The sequence below is a fragment of the Mustela erminea genome, chromosome 19 (assembly GCF_009829155.1).
Source record: "Mustela erminea isolate mMusErm1 chromosome 19, mMusErm1.Pri, whole genome shotgun sequence".
NCBI lineage: Eukaryota > Metazoa > Chordata > Mammalia > Carnivora > Mustelidae > Mustela > Mustela erminea.
In genome coordinates this window covers 22,984,506-23,005,601 of record NC_045632.1, presented here as the reverse complement: position 1 = coordinate 23,005,601, position 21,096 = coordinate 22,984,506, and the positions used below count along the sequence as shown (strand labels likewise).

Sequence of the window (21,096 nt, the reverse complement as noted above, 5' to 3'; positions counted from 1 at the left end):
TTGTAGCTTTTGCAGGGTCCCACAGCTAGGAAGGGGTAGATGCCAGGTCTGTCTGATTCCAGGGCTTCACTTATGCTCTGGTCTTAGAGTAGGAGACTGGCTCCCGTGGAGTTGAAGGTCATATGGGCTTCCCACTCATTCTTTCCTTCTTTGGTAAATTTCAGTATCGGTGTATGCCCTCTGTGCCTTGAAAGAGCCTAAATCATTTTGGATACAACAGTTCAGATAAAACATAGACACAAGCAGACACAGACATACCCCCAACCCAGGCATACATGGATAGCTTCATTATTCTAGAAAAGAAAGGACCCTTTGGGCCAGCTCCCTTTTCCACTACTCTGGGAGTTACAGGTGCCCCCATTGTGAAGTCAGGACCCCATCAGAACTGAAGGCCATCAAAACACTAGCATCTGTGATCCTGGCTTATTCTTGGGCTCACTGTCCCCTGAGGGATGGGTTTCTAAGAGGAGCTACCCAGACCTGGCAGAAGATGTAACAACCCTCATTCACAAAGGGCCTGGGGTTTGTGTGATAAGTCCCCAAAGGCAACTCTACTAAGTGCAGTGCTGCCTAGGAGAGGCCCACGTAAGGGAAGCAGGGCCTGGAAAGAAATATGTCCAGCCCGAGGATTCAGCGTGCTAGCAACCACAGGCGAGTTCCCGTGGAATTGCGACACCTGCTTGAAACCCAGGGACCTCAATTCCCCTTAGAGAAGGGAGACACAGATCTGGGAAACAAACAGCCTCCTCTGGAAACCCATGTGCTTCCCCAAGCTGCTCACACCTTCTCCCCTGATAGCTCGATGCTGTGCAGGAGATGTGACTGCCTGTCCCCTGCCGTTCCCGGACAGCTCCGCATGTGCCTCCTTCCCACGCTTCACGGGGCCCAGCACTGGAAGTCTCCATGCAGAAAACTCAGCAGTTTCCCACGAGACACTCTGCACCTGGGTGAGGGTCTGCACAGGTGGGTCTTGCCCTTCAGACTGAGCCTTCCCAAGTGCAGCGAGATAGAGGATTTTGTGTGTGCTATAGAAAGGCAGGTTTTGTCCCTGTTTTGTTCTGCTTTTTGCTTAATAACCACTCTTGCGGCAATAATGTTTTGCTCCTTCTTTCTAAATACTGAACATCTGAAACCGCCCCTTCTCATAGATTTGAAGGGTGTGAAGAACTGTGTACCTGCCATCCTGCTTAGGAGAGAGAATACGACGCTGTGTGGCCGCCCCACCTCCACTCCCCTGACCCCACGTCCAGTGTCCACTTTCCTGAATCGTGCGTCTCTCATGGGGCTGACTTTTCTGAACGTCGCCTCGGACAGAGAGAGATCTTGTTCAGTTTGGGCTGGTTTTGATTTCTAGAAATGGATTCTCGCTCTCGGCACTCTACCACGACTTCTCTTTCTTCAACAATGTAATACATTTTGTATCCTAGAGGTTCTATGCTTACTTTACTGTGGCATTAGATAGAAATATACATAACTAGCACATGAGCTCATGATTTCATGGACATTTTTGCTAAATTAAATCTTTGCGTTAAAAATATGAGCTGAGTTAGATTGAAAAAATATCAAGTAAATATTAGTACAGGTGGCAAATGGATATGGCAGAAAAAAAAAAATACCGGTCCCACTGGAATGTGAATAAAGTTCAGGAAACATGGTTTTAAGTAAAGACAGATACATCTAAGACTGCTCTGGGTTTTTGGAATAGGCCTGACCCCGGTCGTCTCCTCTGTAAGTCAGGGGCCCCTGTCACAAGCGCGACCCCGGCATGAGAAGGTATTTGGGTCCATGCTCACTCCTTCAGGCCACTTTTGGCCAGTTGGCGGCCTCTTTCCTCCCTGGTCTCTGCTTCCTGCCCGGGACTGCTCCTCTGTGCATGGCCACGGCCAGCCTGTGCAACCCACTTTAGATCAAGCTTTCTTCCTAGTCTCCTCTCAAGCTCCGATCACTCAGCGGGGAGACCGCATTCATCACCCCATTCTCTACCACGCTTTCTGCTCCATAACTGCAGTGCCCGCTCCTGCTGCCTCTGGGTGGGTCACAAGATCTGTATTGGCCAAAAAAATTAGGCTGAAATCATAGTGTGCCCATTCTGAGCCCAAGCCTCTAGGGGTCCTGCCTGTCTGCTTGCTCTCTTGTGCACTTCTGCCATCGCTGGTCCCAGGAGGAAGTGAGAGACAGGAGCCGCCTGAGCCGACCTGACCCACCTGAGGCGCTCCAGCCAGGCACAACCCATAGGAGGGCCCCTGCTCACCCACGAACTCCTGACGAATAAGAAATTAAAATTACTGTTCTTTCAAGCCATTGAGCTTCGGGTGTCTTGGCACGCAGCACGAGCTAACTGATTCTTGGATACGGAGGACCTGGCTGCCTCCCCCTGCCCCCCCTTCAGTGGCCATGCTCCACCCAGACCTAGGGCAGGAAATGCTTCCATAAGGGAATCGAGCATGTCCATACTTTCACAAACGTGCCCCGTGGCTGAGCCAGCATTAGTCTGCCCAGCGGGGGTGAGTGGGAACAGTGAGGCTAAAAGGAGCCCTTTTGGCTCAGTCCCAGGAATAAGAGGCAGCTGTCTTCCACAACCTCCGTGGTCCCTCACCACCTGCTTCTTGGCAGACAGTTCTACTGGTGGGGACTAAGGCTGGGGCAGGATAAGAGTCTGGGGCAGTGAGGTATCCTGGGAATGTTAGGTGAGGCCGGGTGACAGGAGAGACAGAGAACTGGAATCCTCACGTCTGCCGGATTCTAGAGCCCTCTCTGCATCACAGGAGGTTTTTTCTGGGCGACCGTCCAGTTCTTCTCTGGGCTTCTCGAAGATCAGCCCTGGATGTTAATGTGGTCCTTCTCCCTGGGATGCCATGCCCCTGAGGTGGTTTCAGCCTGTGCGTTGGTGAGCTGAAGCGTACCTGCCTTACAGCTTCTCCTCGGCAGGAGGACCACGTGAGTCCTTCTCCAAACAGTGGGGTGTTTGCACCCATCTTCTGTCACGGCTCCGCTCCTTTCTCCACAGGCAGAGGCAAAGTTTCATGCAAGGTCGGGAGCTCCTCGCTCTTATTCTGAGTACCGGCTTTGTAGGGAAAGGGGTGCGTTGCGGGCCATATTTGAAACACTTTAGCCACTCAGCTTCCACTCCCTGGTCCTAATGACATTGATTTCCTTCTGGTGAATTACCTCCATGCCACTGTGGGAACCAGAGGGGCCAGTGCCTCCCTCTCCCAGTCCTGGGACAGCCAGGGCTTGGTTTCCTGAGCAGTTCCACTAATCCGACCTTGTCCTGGAACTGGGAGCTAATGACTCAGACACTGTAGGGGCAAGAAGTGGGTGGTGTTGGACTGGGGACCCAACCATGCCTGTGTGAGCCAGGGGGACTCACTCCTTCTCTTCAGTCCCCCATCCCACTTAGCCCCGATAACACTATCCTGACTTCTAACCCTTTAGATGGGCGTCACCTCCTTTTAAACTCCACAAGATCGACCCACACAAGATGTACCCCTGGGTCTGGCTTCTCTCGTCCAGTGTCACGTTACCTCAGATGGTACGTTCCTCAGAGATGGCTATAGAATTGGTGGGACCCAGGGAAAAATGAAATTCAGGATCCCTTGTTCGAAAATTAAGAATTTGGGAAGGGTGACAGTGGAGTGTACATTAAGCCTGGGGCCCCTCTGATGTCTGTGGGACCTCTTAAGCCTCATGCCCCGAAGCTGGCCTATCTATTTGCTTGTGCATCCCCTCGTTGGGAGCGGAAGCTGATCCAATGGGGATGGTGTGGCTGCTGTGAACAGAGCATAGAAATGTGAGGGTTTCTTCAGGACCTTCCTCCCTCTGACACCAGAGCCCCCTCTTGTCATTAAGTCATGCCTAGCGCTACTTGAAACCCTGCTATGTGCCAAGTGCTGGACTCAAGGTAAAGGGAAGAAAGCCTCCTTGCCCACTGGAACCTACAATCTAAGTGGAAAACAAAGGACTTACATGCATGGAAAATTATTAATCAAAACATTTCTTCCTTCAAGGGGGCCTGGTAGCTTTAAGAACTACAGGTGCTCTCTTGTCTCTCCGAACAATAGGAATCAGTTGGGGAGGTCTGTAGGGACAAGAGACTAAGGGCAGGCAGATGTTGCCAGCATGCTGAAGGTTGAAGAATGGGACCCCAGCCTGACTCACATAAGCACAAGGTCAAGGTCACTACTCACAGGCCCAGGACAGAGTCTGTTTAAAGGAGCAGGTCAAGGTCCCACTTCTGGGCTGTCCTAGGGCTGGGAGAGGGAGGGCCTCGTCCCCCTGTTCCCATGGTGGGAGGGAGGAAATTCACCTTCTGGGGTTCTAGAAATGTTTTGATTTTTTTTTTTAAGATTTTATTTATTTATGTGACAGACAAGAGATTACAAGCAGGCAGAGGGCAGGCAGAGAGAGGGGAAGAAGCAGGCTCCCCGCTGAACAGAGAGCCCGATGCGGGGCTCGATCCCAGGACTCTGAGATCGTGACCTGAGCCGAAGGCAGCAGCTTAACCCACTGAGCCACCCAGGCGCCCCGAAATGTTTTGATTTCTTGATCCAAAAGTTGGTTATGTAGGTATGCTGACTTCCTGAAAATCCATCAAACTATGCACAAGATTTGTGCATTTTTCTGCATGAATGTTACTCTTCAATACCAAGTTAAGAGAAAATCTGTGAAAGGGCCTATGTATATAGTAAAGGGAAACATAGGGTGCTGTGTTTGACCCACCTTTGGGTGCTCAGAAAAGATTTCCCAGAGGAGGGTCCAAAGTAAGTCCTGAAGGAGGGAGCAAGAGGGAAGGGCGGGGCTGTCCCTTGCAAAGGGGAGACATGCCTGTAATTTGGGAGCTCAGGAATGGATGGCTCAGGGGAGCATGGGCTTGTGGGTAAGAGTGGTTCTGCCCCTGCTGGAGGCCTAGGATGTTTGGGTTGCCATGAATGGTTGTGAGTTCAAAGCTCCAGTTGCAAGGGTGGGATAGATGGAGTGGGCATGGGAGGCAGGGATTCGCTGCTGGAAAGGCCACCAGACTTTTCTAGGTGAGCAGTGATGGTAGAGGGCTGGTGGAGGGGGGCTGGTGGAGTGTACAATAGGGAATAAATCCCAGAGACCTCTTTTTTTTTTTTTTTTTTTTTTTCAAATGGCACCGTTGGGGGTTTTAACATACAACGACAAGTTCTTTGACATTTGTCCCACCAAGAGAGGGAGTCTAATCATCCACCTCTTTCCCATGGGCTGGCCTCAGGGACTTGGGATGACATGGCTGTGGCTGAAGGGGGGCTTAAAAAATCCCCAGCACCCAGGCCAGATCCAAGCATTAATACTCTTGTGAGTATTAACGTTTCGAGTATTTCAGTGTTCAGCTGAAGTTGAGAATCTAACCGAAGACCAAACTGAAGATGCCCTCCTATTTCTCTCATTTCCCCGCCCCCAGCTTCCTTTCGTCCTTGGGCCCGGGTTTGCATCGTCTGTTCCTGGCACACAGAAACCCGATGCTGTTACGCGGCAGGGATCTGAAATCAGTGCTTCAGGCTCCGGTGCCCAAGGTGTTTATTTTATTTTATTTTTTTAAATTTTTTAAAAAAGATTTTATTTATTTATTTGAGAGAGAGACAGTGAGAGAGAGCATGGCGAGGAGAAGGTCAGAGAGAGAAGCAGACTCCCCATGGAGCTGGGAGTCCGATGCGGGACTTGATCCCGGGACTCCAGGATCATGACCTGAGCTGAAGGCAGTTGTCCAACCAACTGAGCCACCCAGGCGTCCCCAAGGTGTTTATTTTAAAAGTGACATAGGTAAATGGATGTGGAGGGAGAGCGGGGAGGCTCCCACAGGTGGGAGTGTGAAGGGGATTGCCAGATCACATACAGGAGACCCAATTAAAACTGAATTTTAGATAAACGACGAATTTATTTTTAGTACATAGGTTCCAAATAGTGCATGGACGTAGTAAAAAATTATGTATTGTTACCTGAAATTCAAATTTTACTGAGTGTTCTATATTTTTATTTGTGAAATCTGGCAACCCTAAGTGTGAAGCCAGGTCAAGGTGATATTCAGGCTTCTCCTGGGGATGTCTATAGATTCCTGAGTCCCTCAACAGAAGGGTAGGCTATACCTCGGAAATCCTCAGGTCACTCCCCGTGTTGGGGGATGGTGAGACCCCAAGTAATAAGTAATAAATCCAAAACAGGGCCGTTCCTGATTTGCACAATATAGTGTTAACTAAACCCACACATATTGGCTCTGTGTCCTTGCTTTGCTGCAATAAACATTTGCATCCACGTTTTTATGTTGACATAAATGTTCAGATCTGCTGGGCGATGCCTGGCAGCATGATTGCTGAGTTGTATGGTAAGTCTGTGTTTCACTTTGTACAAAAGGGCCAAACTGTTTTCCATAGTGGCTGCGCCATTTTGTGTCCCCATCAGCAATAAAAGAGACTTTCTGTTGCTCCATATCCTGGCCAGCAACTGGTATTGTCTCTTGCTTGGATTGTAGCCATTCTAATAGGTGTGCGGTAGTGTCTCCTTGATATTTTAACTTGCATTTCCCCAAGGACAAATGGTGTCGAGCATCTTTTTATATACTTCTTTGTTATCTGTGTATCTTTGGTGAAATGTCCATTCAGATCTTTGGCCCATTTTTAAACTGGATTGTGTGTTTTCCTATTGCTGAACTTTAGGAATTCTCGATACCTTCTAGATACAAGTCCTTTATCACATACATGATTTAAAAATATTTTTCTCCTAGTCTATAGCTTGTTCCCCCCCCCATTCTCTCAGTAGTGTATTTTGTAGAACAAATGTTTTTAATTTTGATAAAGCACAATTCATCAATGTTTGCATTGCCCAAATCATGATCACATGGATTTTGGGGTATGTTTTCCTCTTAGAAGTGTTATAGTTGTGTATTTTGGATATAAGTCTATGATTTAATTTTTTGAGTTAATTTTGTGTAAAATACAAGGTGGGTATACTTTTGTTTCTTTGTTTTGCAAATAGACACCCAGCTGTTCTAGCATCATTAATTGGGGAAAAAAAAAAAAAAACACCTATCCTTTCTCCACTGAATTGCCTTTGCACCTTTGTAAAAACTCAGTTGACTATATTTGTATGAAACTCTTTCTGGACTCTCTGTCTGCCCCACTGATCTGTGTGCCTATGCCTTTGCCATCTCCCCATTGTTGGCATTACTGTAGCTTTACGGAACAGTATACTCCTGTAGAGTATCTTTGAACTCAGGCAGTGTGAATAGTCGTCAGGATGAGGGACTCACTTTAAGTGTGCTCAAGAAGAAAAGGAGATTTGATTGAAAGGAACGAGGGACTTCTCAGATGGCTGTGGCGAGGGGTCACCTCCTCTCCCAAGATTGGTCCTGGGCTGAGTCAACACCAGCTGGTCCTCTTGGGGGCGCTGCTTTTGAGCCTCATAGCCCAGCATCCCTACAGCCTCCCCTGCCTTTGTATCACTCTCCACTCTCTGCAGGCCTGTCTCAGTACCTCTGGTCCAGAGCCCCAACAGCCCTCAACACAGACCCACCTCTCACAAACCCCACACAACCTGTGTTTTTGGCTAGCATACCGTTTTATTTCTTAAAGTTGAATTCGTTGCCGATATTTTTAAAAATTGGGTGAGTTTGCAAAGAAGTTCAGAAATCTGGCTTCTCCCGGAGAATGGGATCACGCTGGGCTAAGTAGCAATAGGTCCCTGAGATGAGCAGGAATTCTAGTCTGCCACCTCCTCCAGCAACCCTCCCCCCTCCGCCCTTGCTCATTTAAGGAAGGGTCTGTCCGCTGCAGCCCTGAGTGTGCAGCCTCTGGCCTCAGGTTTCAGGGTTCCTGTCTGACACAGACATCCAAGCAGAGTAACTGAGCAGTGGTGTGCAGCCTTCAGGTCTCTGACTGTGGACCTTGCAATGCCAGAGGTGCCAGTGTGTTTGAAGGCCTTTGTGAAGGCTGTGCCTCCCAATTATCACTGGGCCTGGTGGGGATCCTGAGTTAGGCCTGTTTCTGGGATGCATCGGATTCCTTTGATGGCCCTCTTTGGCTTGAGGACTCCTCAAAACAGCTTTGCTGAGCTGTCCTTGGAACTGCACTGCAGTCTTGAGTGCTTCTGCCCAAATTTCTGTTTTGGGTAGAAAAATTAAGAAGGAAGCCTTTTTCCTTCCTTTGGCATCAAGGTCTACACTGTGGGCCAACGTCCTTATGGCCGGCCTCTTCCGGTTCCCTCCCCATTTGCCCTCACAGGTGTTTCCCTTATAAATCTTGCACATCTTGGTCTTGTTTTGGCATTTGCTTCTCAGAGGACCAGGTTTAACAAGGGTCGGGGATTACTTGACAGGTATGACAGAAGCGGGTTCTTGGAGAAGGAGCTGTGGGTGTGAGTAATGCAGAGACCTTGACCAACAGGTTCATTCTACCCCATCCTATACTGGTAAAGGATAGAATTGGATTGGACCACAGATCTCCCCCGCCCTGCCCTGGCTTTTCTCCTTCCCCATGCTGATATCATTCTGAGTTGGAAAGACTCAGAGAAACCTCAGGGCCTGAGGTGGGCAGGAGAGGGAGATATACCACCATGAAGCCTAAAGTCCCAATTTGCTAACTAAATGCCCCAACTAACCATCCTTACCAAGCTCCTGTGAGCACATGAGGTATCCCAGACATTTGCTTGATTTTTCTGTCACCCAGGATCCCTCCCTTTCCTTTGGAACCAGGGCTTGAGCTTTGGGGGTACATGGCATTGGGAACTAGTTCAACTTTCGATGTCCTTCAGACACCTTATTGGCTCAGAACAGGGCATGTGACCCGGTTCAGAGTCAGTGGGATGCTCTAAGACTTTTGCTGGGAAAACCAGGATACTGAAGCTTCTCTTTCTCACTGAGAGCAGGCAGAGTTACCCCCTGTACCCTAGAGGCTGGGAGCTTGGAGCTCCCAGACAGCTGAGAATGATGTAGATGCAGCAGAAGACAGGGCTCAGAGAAGAGAAAGCAAGCCCAGCTGTTGTTGTTGAAGCCACTTAATCAAGCCACACCTGAAAGCTGACCCACTCCTGAACTTTACAGTATTAAGAGCCAATAAATTGTCTTTTAAATTAAGGCAGTTTGTAACACATTTGCAACTTAATAAATCCTAATTGACACAGGCTTTTGATCATCCACTAAGTGGATCATTTAGGACTCTCATCTTTCTTCTTCTGGTATTACTTACCATTTTATGGTTGGCTAACTTCTACACCAGGGAAAAGAGTAGGTTAAAAAATAAAAATTTTGAAAAGAAGAAATATCCAGGCTCCTGGGGGCCAGCAACCCTTGTCGAAGTCCTAAAGCTTGTGGTGGGCAATTGAGGCTTTGCCTGATAACATGCTCTCCCATGTCTTCAGATTGTCTTTGGGAAGACACCTTCTTATAGCCATAGTTGTTATGTTTGGAATGGACTTGACCATCCCCTCCTCTTGGGCCAGAGCTGTGGACAGTGAAGCCAGCCTATCTAGGAAGAAAAAAGTACGTTCTTCGCAAAGATTGCTCAGTACGTACATTGATGACTTAGAATGTTGGGAGCCTCCATGTTTAAGGAAATTGCTTCAGAATAAAGCAATGCAGAAGAAAGTCCAAGGAGGAGCAGAGGGACATATCCATGATGCTGTATATTGGGCTCCTGGGTCTAGCCTTATCTACAACTATCACTGAACTTTTCAGTTACACGAGGCAAGAAAGCCCATTGTTTCTTCCTTTGTCTTTTTGTTTTTTCTAAAGATTTATTTATTTATTGGAGAGAGACAGAGAGCAAAGAGAGAGGACAAGTGGGGGATGGGCAGAGGGAGAACTAGACTCCCTGCTAAGTAGGGAGCCCTAAGTAGGGCTCCATCCTGGAACTCTAGGATCATGACCTGAGCCAAAGTCAGACACTTAAGGGATTGAGCCACACAGACGCACCCCTTGTCTGTCTGTCTGTCTGTCTTCCTTCTTTCTTTTTTTTCTTTCTTTCTTTCAGCTTTTCTCTCTTTCTTCCTTCCTTTCTTTGTTTCAGTGGGAAAATATAAAATACATGATTTTAGTCATCTTTAAGTATACAGTTGAGTGACTTTGACTGCATTCGCAATGTTGCATAACAACATTTAACCAATGCTGTGTCACCACTAGTTCCAGAACTCTTATTACTCCAAACAGAAACTCTGCAACCACTGAGCAATGACCCCCATTTTCCTTACCTGCAGGCCTTGGTAATCTCTCATCTACTTTCTGTCTCCATGAATTTACCTGCTTTAAATATTTCATATAAGTGGAATAATACTGTATTTGTACTTTTGCATCTGGGTTAGTTCATTTACGGATGAATTTCACATTCATTTGACATTATTTCATGTTTTCAAGATTCATCAATGTTGCAGCATGTATCAGAACTTAAATCCTCTTTATGATGGCTAAATAATGTTCATATGCATATGTATATACACAGTATAAATATATACACCACATTTTGTTTAACCATTTATCTATGGATGGAAACTTGATTTTTTTTTTTCACCTTTTGGCTGCTGTGAGTAATGCTATGAACATAGATGTATTTGAGTATCTGTTTTCACTTCTTTGGGGTATACGTCCAGGAGTGAAATTATTGGTTCATACGGTAACACTACATTTATTTTTTTGAGAAATTGCCTAACTTTCTTATAGCAGCTATAACATTTTATATTCCCAACAGCAATGAAAGAGTGTTCCAATTTCTCTACATCCTTGCAAACACTTATTTCTTCTTTCCTTCCTTTCTTCCTTCCTTCATCGTCCTCCTCGTCCTCCTCCTTCACAGAATTCATCCTAGTGACCTTGAATTGGTAGCTCATTGTGGTTTAGATGTACATTTCCCTAATGGTTAGGGTAATGGAGTGTCTTTTCATGTGTTTCTTGGCCATTTGTACCTCTTTTTTGGAGAAATGTCTCTTCAAGTCCTTCGGCAATTTTTGAATTGATTTCTCTTGTTGAGTTGTAGGAGACATATAAAATTATATAGAGAGATATATAGAATAAATATAGGTATGGGTAGATATTCTTGATATTAAACCCTTATAAGATATGATTTACAAATATCTCCCCCCTATTTATCTTTTCATTCTCTTGATAATGTCATTTGATGCATAAAAGTTTTTAATTTTGATGGAGTCAAATATACCTATATATTTTGTGTCTGTGCTTTTGGTGTATTGTTTAAGAAAGTGCCAATTCCAAAATCGTGAAGATTTTCCCCTATGATTTCTTCTAAGAGTTTTAAAGCTTTAGGTATTATGTTTACATTTTATTCATTTTGAGTTAATTTTTGTATATGGTGTAAGGTAAGAGTACAATGTCATTCTTTTGCATGTGGATATCCAGTTTCTCTAGTGCCATTCGTTGAAGTGACTTTTCTTTCCCCCACTGAATGATTTTGGAACTCCTGTCAAAAATCAATTTACCATGTATGGGAGAGTTCGTTTCTGGGCTCTTTATTCAATTCCATTGGTCTATATGTTTATCCTTATGCTAAAAACAGTGTTTTGATTACTATAGATTTGCAGTAACTTTTGAAATCAGCAAGTGTGAGGTCTTTTTAAACTTTGATCTTTCTCAAGATTTTTTTTTTGGCTATTGAGGATCCCTGGCAAATCCATGTGAAATTTAGGATGGGTTTTTCTACTTCTGCAAAACATGTCATTGGGATTTGATAGGGATTGCTTTGAATCGATAGATTCCTTTGAGGAGTATTATTTTATTAATCTTCTTTGGTTACTATTAAAAAATACCACAGATTGTATATGGTATAAGAGAATGGTTGAGTTTCATTCTTCTATATGTAGGTGTCCAATTTTCGCAGCACCATTTATTAAAGAGACTGTCTTTTTTCCATTGGACATTTTTTTCCTGCTTTGTTGAAGATTATTTGACCATAGAGTTGAGGGCCCATATCTGGGCTTTCTATTCTGTTCCATTGGTCTATGTGTCTGTTTTTGTGCCAGTACCATGTTGTCTTGATGATCACAGCTTTGTAATAGAGCTTGAAATCAGACAATGTGATGTCCCTGGCTTTATTTTTCTTTTTCAACATTTCCTTGGCAATTCAGGGTCTTTTCTGGTTCCCTACAAATTTTAGGATTATTTGTTCCAGCACTTTGAAAAATGCTTATGGTATTTTGATCCATGAGCTGGACTGTTTTTCCATCTTTTTGTGTCTTCTTCAATTTCTTTCATGAGTGTTCTGTAGTTCCTAGAGTATAGATCTTTCACCTCTTTGGTTAGGTTTATCCCAAGGAATCTTAAGGTTTTTGGTGCTATGGTAAATGGAATTGATTCTCTAATTGCCCTTTCTAGAATTTCATTGTGAGTGTATAGAAAAGCAATGAATTTCTGTTAATTGGTTTTGTATCCTGTCACATTACTGAATTGCTGTATGAATTCTAGTAATTTGGGGGCGGAGTCTTTTGGGTTTTCCACATAAAGTATCATGTCATCTGCAAGAGAGAGTTTAACTTCTTCTTTGCCAATTTGAATACCTTTTATTTCTTTTTGTTGTTGCTGGGACTTCTAGTACTATGTTGAACAGTAGTGGTGAGAGCGGGCATCCTTGTCGTTTGTTTTCCTTATCTTAAGGGAAAGGCTTTCAGCTTTTCTGCATTGAAAATGATATTTGCTGTGGGTTTTTCATAGATGGATTTTATGAAGTTGAGGAATGTTCCCTCAAATCCTATACTCTGAAGGGTTTTAATCAGGAAAGGATGCTGTATTTTGTCAAATGTTTTTTCTGCATCGATTGAGAGGACCATATGGTTCTTTCTTCTCTTACTAATTTATTCTTTCATATTGGTTGATTTGCGAATGTTGAACTACCCTTGATTCCCAGGGATAAATCCTGCATGGTCATGGTGGATAGTCTTTTTATTATAGTGTTGGATCTTATTAGCTAGGATCTTGTTGAGAATGTTGGCATCTATATTCATCAGGGATATTGGTCTGAAATTCTCCTTTTTGATGGGGTCTTTGCCTGGTTTGGGGATCAAGGTCATGCTGGCCTCATAGAAAGAGTCTGGAAGTTTTTCTTCTGTTTCTATTTTTTTAAAGAACTTCAGGAGAATAGATATTATTTCTTCTTTGAATGTTTGGTAGAATTGGAAAGACAAATACTCATCTTTTACATCAATATGGATGGACTGGAGGAGATTATGCTGAGTGAAATAAGTCAAGCAGAGAAAGTCAATTATCAAATGGTTTCACTTACTTGTGGAGCATAAGGAATAACACAGAGGACATTGGGAGAAGGAAAGGAAAAATGAAGGGGGGGAATCAGAGGGAGAGAAGAATGATGAGAGACTGTGGATTCTGAGAAACAAACTGAGGGTTTTAGAGGGGAGTAGGGGTGGGAGGATGGGTTGGCCCGGTGATGGATATTGAGGGCACATATTGCATGGAGCACTGGGTGTTACACATAAATGATGAATCTTGGAATACCAAATCAACAATTAATGACATACTGTATGGTGACTAACATAAAATAATAATAATAATAATAATAATAATAATAATAATAATAATACTATAGATTGGGTGCTTTACAACAGGAATTTGTTTTCTCATAGTTTGGGAAGCAAGAAGTTCCTGATCAAGCAAGTTCAGTTTCTAGTGACAGATCTTTCCTAACTTAGAGATGACCGTTTTTCACTGTGTCCTCATATGGCCTTTCCTCAGCATGTATGTGGCAAGAATGAGCTTTCTGGTGTACAACTTGTAAGGATACTAATACTATTGGATCAGGCCCCATTCTTATGATCTTACTTAAAATTAATTACTTTCATAAAAGATCTATCTCCAAATTCAGTACATTGAGGGTTAGGTCTTCAATGTGAGAGTTTTGGAGAAACATTTAGAGCATAACAATTCTCATGACCCTGAGAGCCCAACCTGAGCTGAAACAAAGAGTTGGATGCTTAAATGACTGCATTACCCAGGAACCTCTCTATTTGCATTTAAAGAAATTATTGATAAGGAGTGACTTAATTCTTAATTCTGCCAAGTAGCAATTTGTTTTTGTGTACCTTTTATGTTTTTTGTTCCTCACTTCCTACATTTTTGTATTTATTATTTTGTAGTATATCATTTTGATTCCCTTCTTTCCTTGTCTTGTATATATTTTTAGTTATTGTCATAGTACTTGCCTTGTGAACTACAATTAACATCTTAAACTAGTAACACCTTGGTTTGAATAAAACCAACTTAGTTTCAATGGTATACACTGGGATCCTCTACAGTTTTTGCCCTTCTCCCTTTATATTGTTATTGTCCCAGATCACATTTCTATACACAGTGTGCCCAATTAACATAGATTTATAATGATTGTTCTATGCACTTATCTTTTAAATTATAGGTGTAAAAAGCATTACAAACCAAACCTACAATAATACTGGTTTTTATATTTACCTATGTAGCTACTACTTTTACTAGTGTTCTCTATTTCTCATATGACTGAGTTATTGTCTAGTGTTCTTTTATTTCAGCAGACTCCCATTAGCAAATCTTGTGAAGCAGGTCTACTAGTAATGAACTCCTTTGGTTCTTATTTACCTGGAAATGTTTCAATTCTCTTATATTCTTTTATTTTTTAAAGATTTTATTTATTTATTTGACAGAGAGAGAAGTCACAAGTAGGCAGAGAGGCAGGCAGGGAGAGAGGGAGAAGCAGGATCCCCACTGGGCAGAAAGCCCCATGCGGGGCTTGATCCTAGGACACTGAGATCATGACCTGAGCTGAAGGCAGAGGCTTAACCCATTGAGCCACCCAGGTGCCCCAATTCTCCTTCATTCTTGAAAGAGAGTTTGTCTAATATAGAATTTGTTGTGGAGAGTTTGTTTTTCCCTTTCAGAACTGAATATGCCCTTTGGCCTCCTTGATTGCTGATTAGAAATTGGCTGTTATTCTTAGAAAGGATTCCTTGTATATGGACAAGTTGCTTGTTACTTGTTGTATTTGATTGTCTTTTTGTTTTGTGTTTTGACAATCTGACTATAATGTATCTCAGTTATACACATCTCTTAGAGTTTATCCTGCTTGGAGTTGCTTAGTCCTCTTGGATGTGTGTATTCAGTCTGTCATCAAACTGGGTAAGTCTTCTGCTATTATTTTTTCAAAAATTTTTGGTGACTTTTTCTCTTTCTTCTCCTGGAACTCCTGTTGTACAAATGTTGGTATGATTAGTGGTATCCCTTGGGCTCATAGGCTCTCTTCCTATCTCTTCACTTTTTTTTCTTTCTGTACCTGACTGGATAAGTTTGTTGATGATTTCTTCTGTCTGCTCAAACCTGCTTTTTGGCTCCTTTAGTGATTTCATTATTTTATTTTTTACTTATTGTATTTTTCAGCTCTAGTGTTTCTATTTTGTTCCTTTCTTTGGGTTTCCTTTAGTTCTTTGTTTATGATTTCCTTCAGCTTATTAAGTATATTTAAGACAGTTGATTTAATGTCTTTGACTAATATTTCTAAGGTTTGAGCTTTCTTAGGGATGGTTTCTAATTATTGTTTCTTCTGTGAATTGGCTTTACATCTTTATTTTTTGGTATGCCTTATGATGTTTGTTGAGGACTGGGCATTTTGAGTATTATTATGCAGTAATTCTGGAAATCCAATTTTCCTGCTCTAGGGATTGCTGAGTTTTGCTTGCTGGAGTTTGACACCATTTGTTTAGTGATTTTCCAACTTTTTTTTTTTTTTTCAAAGTGTATACCTTGGTATGTATGGTCATTGAAGTTTCTGTTCTGTTAGCTCTGCAGCCATTCAGTGATTTGACAAAGATTTCCTTAAAAAAAAAAAAAAAATGTGTTCTTTCCCTTTAAATCTTCCCATAGATGCTGGTAGGGGAGACTGCTACAATTCCAGAAGGCTAAAACCCAGACTAGCCTTGGTGCTGTCTCCAACAGTCTCTCAGGGAGCTGGTAGACTGACTGAAATGCATAACCCCATAACACACATAACAAGGATCTTACTGCTCATCCTGGCATCAGCCGACCATTCCGGGAATGCTGGCTGCCAATCCCACAGCTGCATGGTGGGGTGGGGGCTGAGGAACGGGGCATGGCAGCTGGCTCTCACACCCCCCTCCCCACCACTAGCCTCTTACCAACAGTTAGTGACTTCTTCCTTCATTATGCACTCTCCCATTTTTTGTTTTTGTTTTTTTTTTTTTATCTGTTCAGGTTCCAGAGTTGCCAAATAGTTGACTCTGAACTGTTTCCTGTTTTGAGTTATAGAAACTAGATGTTGTTTTGATGAAGGAACTGTTCCCTGGGCCTTCTACTCCACCATTTTGCCAGATGTCTTCCCGAATGCCACTTTTTTTTTTTTTCATAAGTCACTTTAAGTTGAATTTCTGTCACTGGCAGCTGAGAGATGGCAGCAAACTGCAGCAACTGCCATGCTTGTTGCTATGTATTTTTCAGATTTAAGGAAGATTTCATCCTCTCCATGGAGGGGAGGCTGAAATGTACAAAAATCTCCACCTACTACAAGGATTAAAGTGATCAGCATCAACTCTAAGGATAAGCAGATGAAGTACTAGGGGAGCTTCTTGGAGGGGATGTCTTTTGACCTGCGAGTTAGGGACAAACTTCCCACAGAACTGTAAGAAACTCATTCAACGTCTGCAGCCCTCCACTGACTCCAAGATCCATGGACTGTTCTGGGCCCTTGCTTACCTCATTTCTGCATGCCCAGTGGAGGGCCTGGTACATGGAAGAGGGTCAGCAATATTTGCAGAAATTTCATTTTCTTTTATTGAAGGTATTTTGGGGTGGCTGAATACCTGGATGAGTGATTATAATGTGAAGGGTTTTAGGTGGGTGCAGGAAGTTTTATAATTGTGATCACCATTATTCTTCAAGCCAACCCTGAAGCAGGTATCACTTTAAGACTTGTTGTACAAATTAAAGAAGTTCAGGAGGAGGTTAAGTGTCTTGCCTAACACTTATCAGCACACAAGTGGCAGAGCTGGGATCACAACTTGGGTCTGTCTGGGTTTATAGTTCAAGTTCTTCTGCTGTCACTTCTGGGCTCTAGGACCTAGTAGAAGGAAGCAGCAAATTTCACAGAATGTCTACCAACTCTCTGCTCTCATGGAGATGGTGTTCTAGTGTGAAGAGAAAGTGACCAGTATGGAAGCAGATCAGATACAAGTGAGAATCCTAAAAAGTGGTAAGTGCTATGAAAATTTAAAAAGTGAGGTGCTGGGGGAGGCTTGGAGGAGAGGGGAGGGGCTTCTATGGACAGGATGTCAGAAAAGCCTCTTGATTTGAATTGAGGCCTGTGTAATACAAAGGAGTAGACATGCAAAGATCTGGAGTACAGCGGGCAGAATGCTCAGCCAGTGCCAAGACTTGGAGTCAGGAAAAGGGGGAAACTAAAGGTGGTGGGTATGAGTGGGCAGGGGGCTGGCGAGGAAGTGGGAGAGGTGGGTCAAGCAGTCCAGAATTCTAGTAGGATGTCTGGATTTTATTCTGGTTGCAGGGGAAGTCATGGAGGGCTCAAACAGGGAGAATGACATGATCTGGTTATTTTTAAAAGCTCCCTCAGGCTGCTGAGCTGAGAACAGATTGGGGGCGCATGAATCAGAGACTTTGGCTGCTAGTGATAGAAAACCTGATGCAAACTGCCTTAATCAGTCAGGAAATTTACTGGTCTCTTTAACCAGAAGTCCAAAGTAATGCAGATTTCAGAATTGGCAGATTCAGCCCTGAGTTAAGTGCTGTGACATAGGAGAACTCAACTTCTGTCTCTTGGCTCTGCTGACCACAGACTCAACTTCATTCTGAGTCTGGGAGGTGTCCAGGCTGTCTTTCTAGACCTGAAATACTCACGGCCATATGCTTTGTACTTCCCCACCAAGGGATGGGTAATTTTTTTTTTTCCTAAATGGAAATACTTCCAAAGAATGAGGGAGAATTTTTTCAGAAACCTCCAGAAAACCTCTGTTTTTGAAGTGTCACATGCCCATTCCTGAATCAGCCACTTATTGGGAAAATGCATTGTCTTTAGACTGGAGCTGGGGGTGGGTCAGCTTTCCACAGGAATAGGAGTCATGTGGTCTGGGGCTGAACATCTGAAGGAGGGGAGATCGGGTGGGCAGCTGACCATGTCCATTTCAGGGGACAAGAGTGGAAACGAGGAGGCCAGAGAAAACTCTACAGTGTTGGCTGAGGACAGAGACATGATGGTGGAGCTGGAGGAGGTGATACGAGCAGTCAGATTCTGGCTCTTTCAAAGGTGTTGATGTTGGATATGCAGTGAGGAAAAGAGGAATTAACATTGACCATTTGTCCAAGTTTTCCTTCTCTCTTCCTTTGAAGCAAATGGGAAAAGGGTCTCTATCTGGACTGGGGAGCAGGCTAGGAGGGAAGAGAAATAGAGCAAGCGGGCACACGAAGGTGTAAACTGCAGGTAACTCCAAGCCCATTCCCATCTGTACAATGCCGAAGGAACAGGGTCTCTCCATTCCTGTTAGGAACTGGAGCAGAGGTGGTTGTTAGGCCAAGGCCGGTTCCAGCTAGTAAGCATTAATTGGGCGCCTACTGTGTACAGAGGTCCTAGGAGAAAAGGGGCATAGTTCTGAAATAAGAGAAAAAGAATGGACAGAGTTATCTTTGAAAAATCTCTTAAATAGTCCAAACATAGCACTATATTAATACAAACACAGTAATTAATACACGGCAAAATATAATTGCATATTTTAAGTCATTAAACAGGCACAGGGAAGAGTTGACTTTGCTAAAATTAAATGTCCTAATGAAACTGCTTTGGTGCATAAACTGAGCCCCTACCTCCAGACGCAGCGCTAAGCGACTGGAGCATGGAGGATGAAAGGGCACAAGAATAAGACAGTGCTCATCTCCAGGAGTACTCTCTGAGCGTTAATACCGCTAGAATGAAAGCTTCCAGAGGGCTGCAACCCGGCGCAGCCCAGGATAAGCCTACTCCAGCCGCTAGGTTCCCTCACCACGTGACTCGCCCCGGGGGGCGGGGCCAAGGGAGGAGGCCACGCACGCGCTTCCCGACGTGCCGCGCGGGGCGGGGCGAGAGGCGGAGCTTACGGGGGAGGCGCGGAGGAGGCGCGGCCGCCACAGGACGCCTGTCTCGGCCGGGCCACCGGACAGGCGCCTCCAGCTCTCACCGGTCCGCCTGCTGCTTTCAGCCCGCGGCGGCAGCGGCGGCGGCGGCGGCGGCGGGCGGCATGCGCGTGTGAGATGCGGCCGCGGGCAGCCCGGACGCGAGCAGCGGCAGCCGCGGTAGCGGAGAAGGCGGGCGCGGCCTCCTCAGCGCCGGGCGCGCAGTGCATGAGGGCGAGCACGCGGGCTCTGGGCAGCCGCCGGCCACGCCGCCTCCATAAACATTTGTTTAGGACTCGTTCGCCCCGCTGAGGCCCCGGCGGCCCCGCCATGGAGGCCCCGTCCGACCCCGGGCCCCAGGCCTCGGCCTCGGCCTCAGCCTCAGCGTCAGCCTCAGCCTCAGACTCGGCCGCGGCGCCGCTGCGTGCCCCGGAGGTGGCGCGGCTCCGCGAGGAGCAGGAAAAGGTAACAGGCCGCGCTCCGGACCCCGCGCTTCCGCCGGTGGTCTCGGGAGGCGCCCGCGCCCCCTTTCCCGGGGCTGGGACCCTCCTCGGGGGTCCGATCCCCCTCCCTCTCGCCCGCCCCGGCGGGCCCCTCCTGCCGTCTGTGGGCCGCAGCCCTCTGGTGTGGGGCGCAGCTCGAGCCTGACCCGGTGCCGCGGGGGAGCACTGCCTTTGGGCCTGGAGAGAGAAACTGTTGGGAGAAACTTTTGTCACGTGCTTTTGTTGTCTTTTGTCTGGAGCCCTTTGACCTTCGAGGGGAGGGGAGGGATCGGGGAGAGGGAAGTGACAATCTGTTTAACTGGCTTATCTAAGTGAGGTTTTAGACGTTAGGAATGCAAAAGTGCGTGGGAATTTTGTGGGGTGGGGGAGGCGGTTAATGGAAGTGCTCACCTTATCAGCTTGACAAAAAAAAACTGTTGCTAAAATGTAGACTCTGTTACTCTTTATCTGATCGCTTTTAGAAGTTTTATTAGCTTTGTAAGGATACCCTTCATGTGCAATTCCAGCTTTGTTTAGTTTTCGTCAAAACAGGACGCTGTTTTATTACATTTTAACTCCAGTCGTATCATATGTGAGTTTTGAGCTGCCAGTGTAGAGAGAAGAAAGTTTTGCATTTCCTAATGGGATTGTATATGAAAAAGTTTGCCCAATTTAAGACATACAGTGTTAATGTTTAATTTGAGATCCCCCCCCCCCGCTTTGGATTCTGTAACATTTCAGGTCCAGGTGATTTGCTTAAAATTTGAAATTCTTTGACAAGCAGCATTAATTTACTTAAAAAGGTCCTAGGCCGTTTTGGGACTATCTTGGTTAAAAGCCTTAGGAAGTTGTTTCAAAAGTTTAACAGTGGGAATCCCTAACTTTTTCTGTTGAACATTCCTGTATAAAAATAACTATTTACATAGGTATATAAATATACTCAGTTCCGCTAGGTGAGGGACTTTTGATACAACCTGAGAAATCCTGGCTTGCTTGGAAGCTACCTGTCAGGATGACTGTGGGAATCTTTCCTAATTTGTTCTAGTTCTAAATTATTTTATACATTGTATTTCCTTTTCTGACAGCCACCACCCCCACCAGTGCCTTGTACAACTGCTGGGTTTTATTTTTTTATTTTTTTAAAGATTTTATTTATTTATTTGACAGAGAGAGATCACAGGTAGGCAGAGAAGCAGGCAGAGAGAGAGAGAGAGGAGGAAGCAGGCTCCCCGCTGAGCAGAGAGCCGGATATGGGACTCGATCCCAGGACCCTGAGATCATGACCTGAGCCGAAGGCAGCGGCTTAACCCACTGAGCCACCCAGGCGCCCAACTGCTGGGTTTTAAATTTGGCTTTTTTTTTTTTTTTTTTTTTTTTAATCCAACAAGTGTTTTGTATTTAAATTAGTAGACATTACTGGATCTTATTATTACCATTTTTCTTTTTTGGAAGAGAAAAAAGACCGCTCTTCCTGAGAAGAATTTATTCATTTTTTTGTCAAAACGATTTACATTT

General features: G+C 44.7%; 1 protein-coding gene across 5 annotated transcripts in view; it reads left to right on the top strand.

Moving 5' to 3' along the window:
* Positions 1-463: 463 nt before the first annotated feature.
* URI1 (URI1 prefoldin like chaperone) overlaps positions 464-21,096 on the top strand; it is an 88,301-nt gene continuing 67,668 nt past the window's right edge. The window contains exons 1-3 of one of the 5 annotated variants that reach the window (XM_032324181.1): positions 599-651; positions 799-963; positions 9,370-9,490. In XM_032324181.1, coding sequence (XP_032180072.1) covers positions 614-651; positions 799-963; positions 9,370-9,490 — 324 coding nt within the window. In that variant the 5' untranslated portion in view covers positions 599-613. Of the gene's footprint in view, positions 964-2,783; positions 3,031-5,422; positions 5,535-9,369; positions 9,491-19,075; positions 19,565-21,096 lie in introns of those variants that run through there. The other 4 variants (XM_032324180.1, XM_032324185.1, XM_032324184.1 and 1 more) reach the window with 4 other exon arrangements.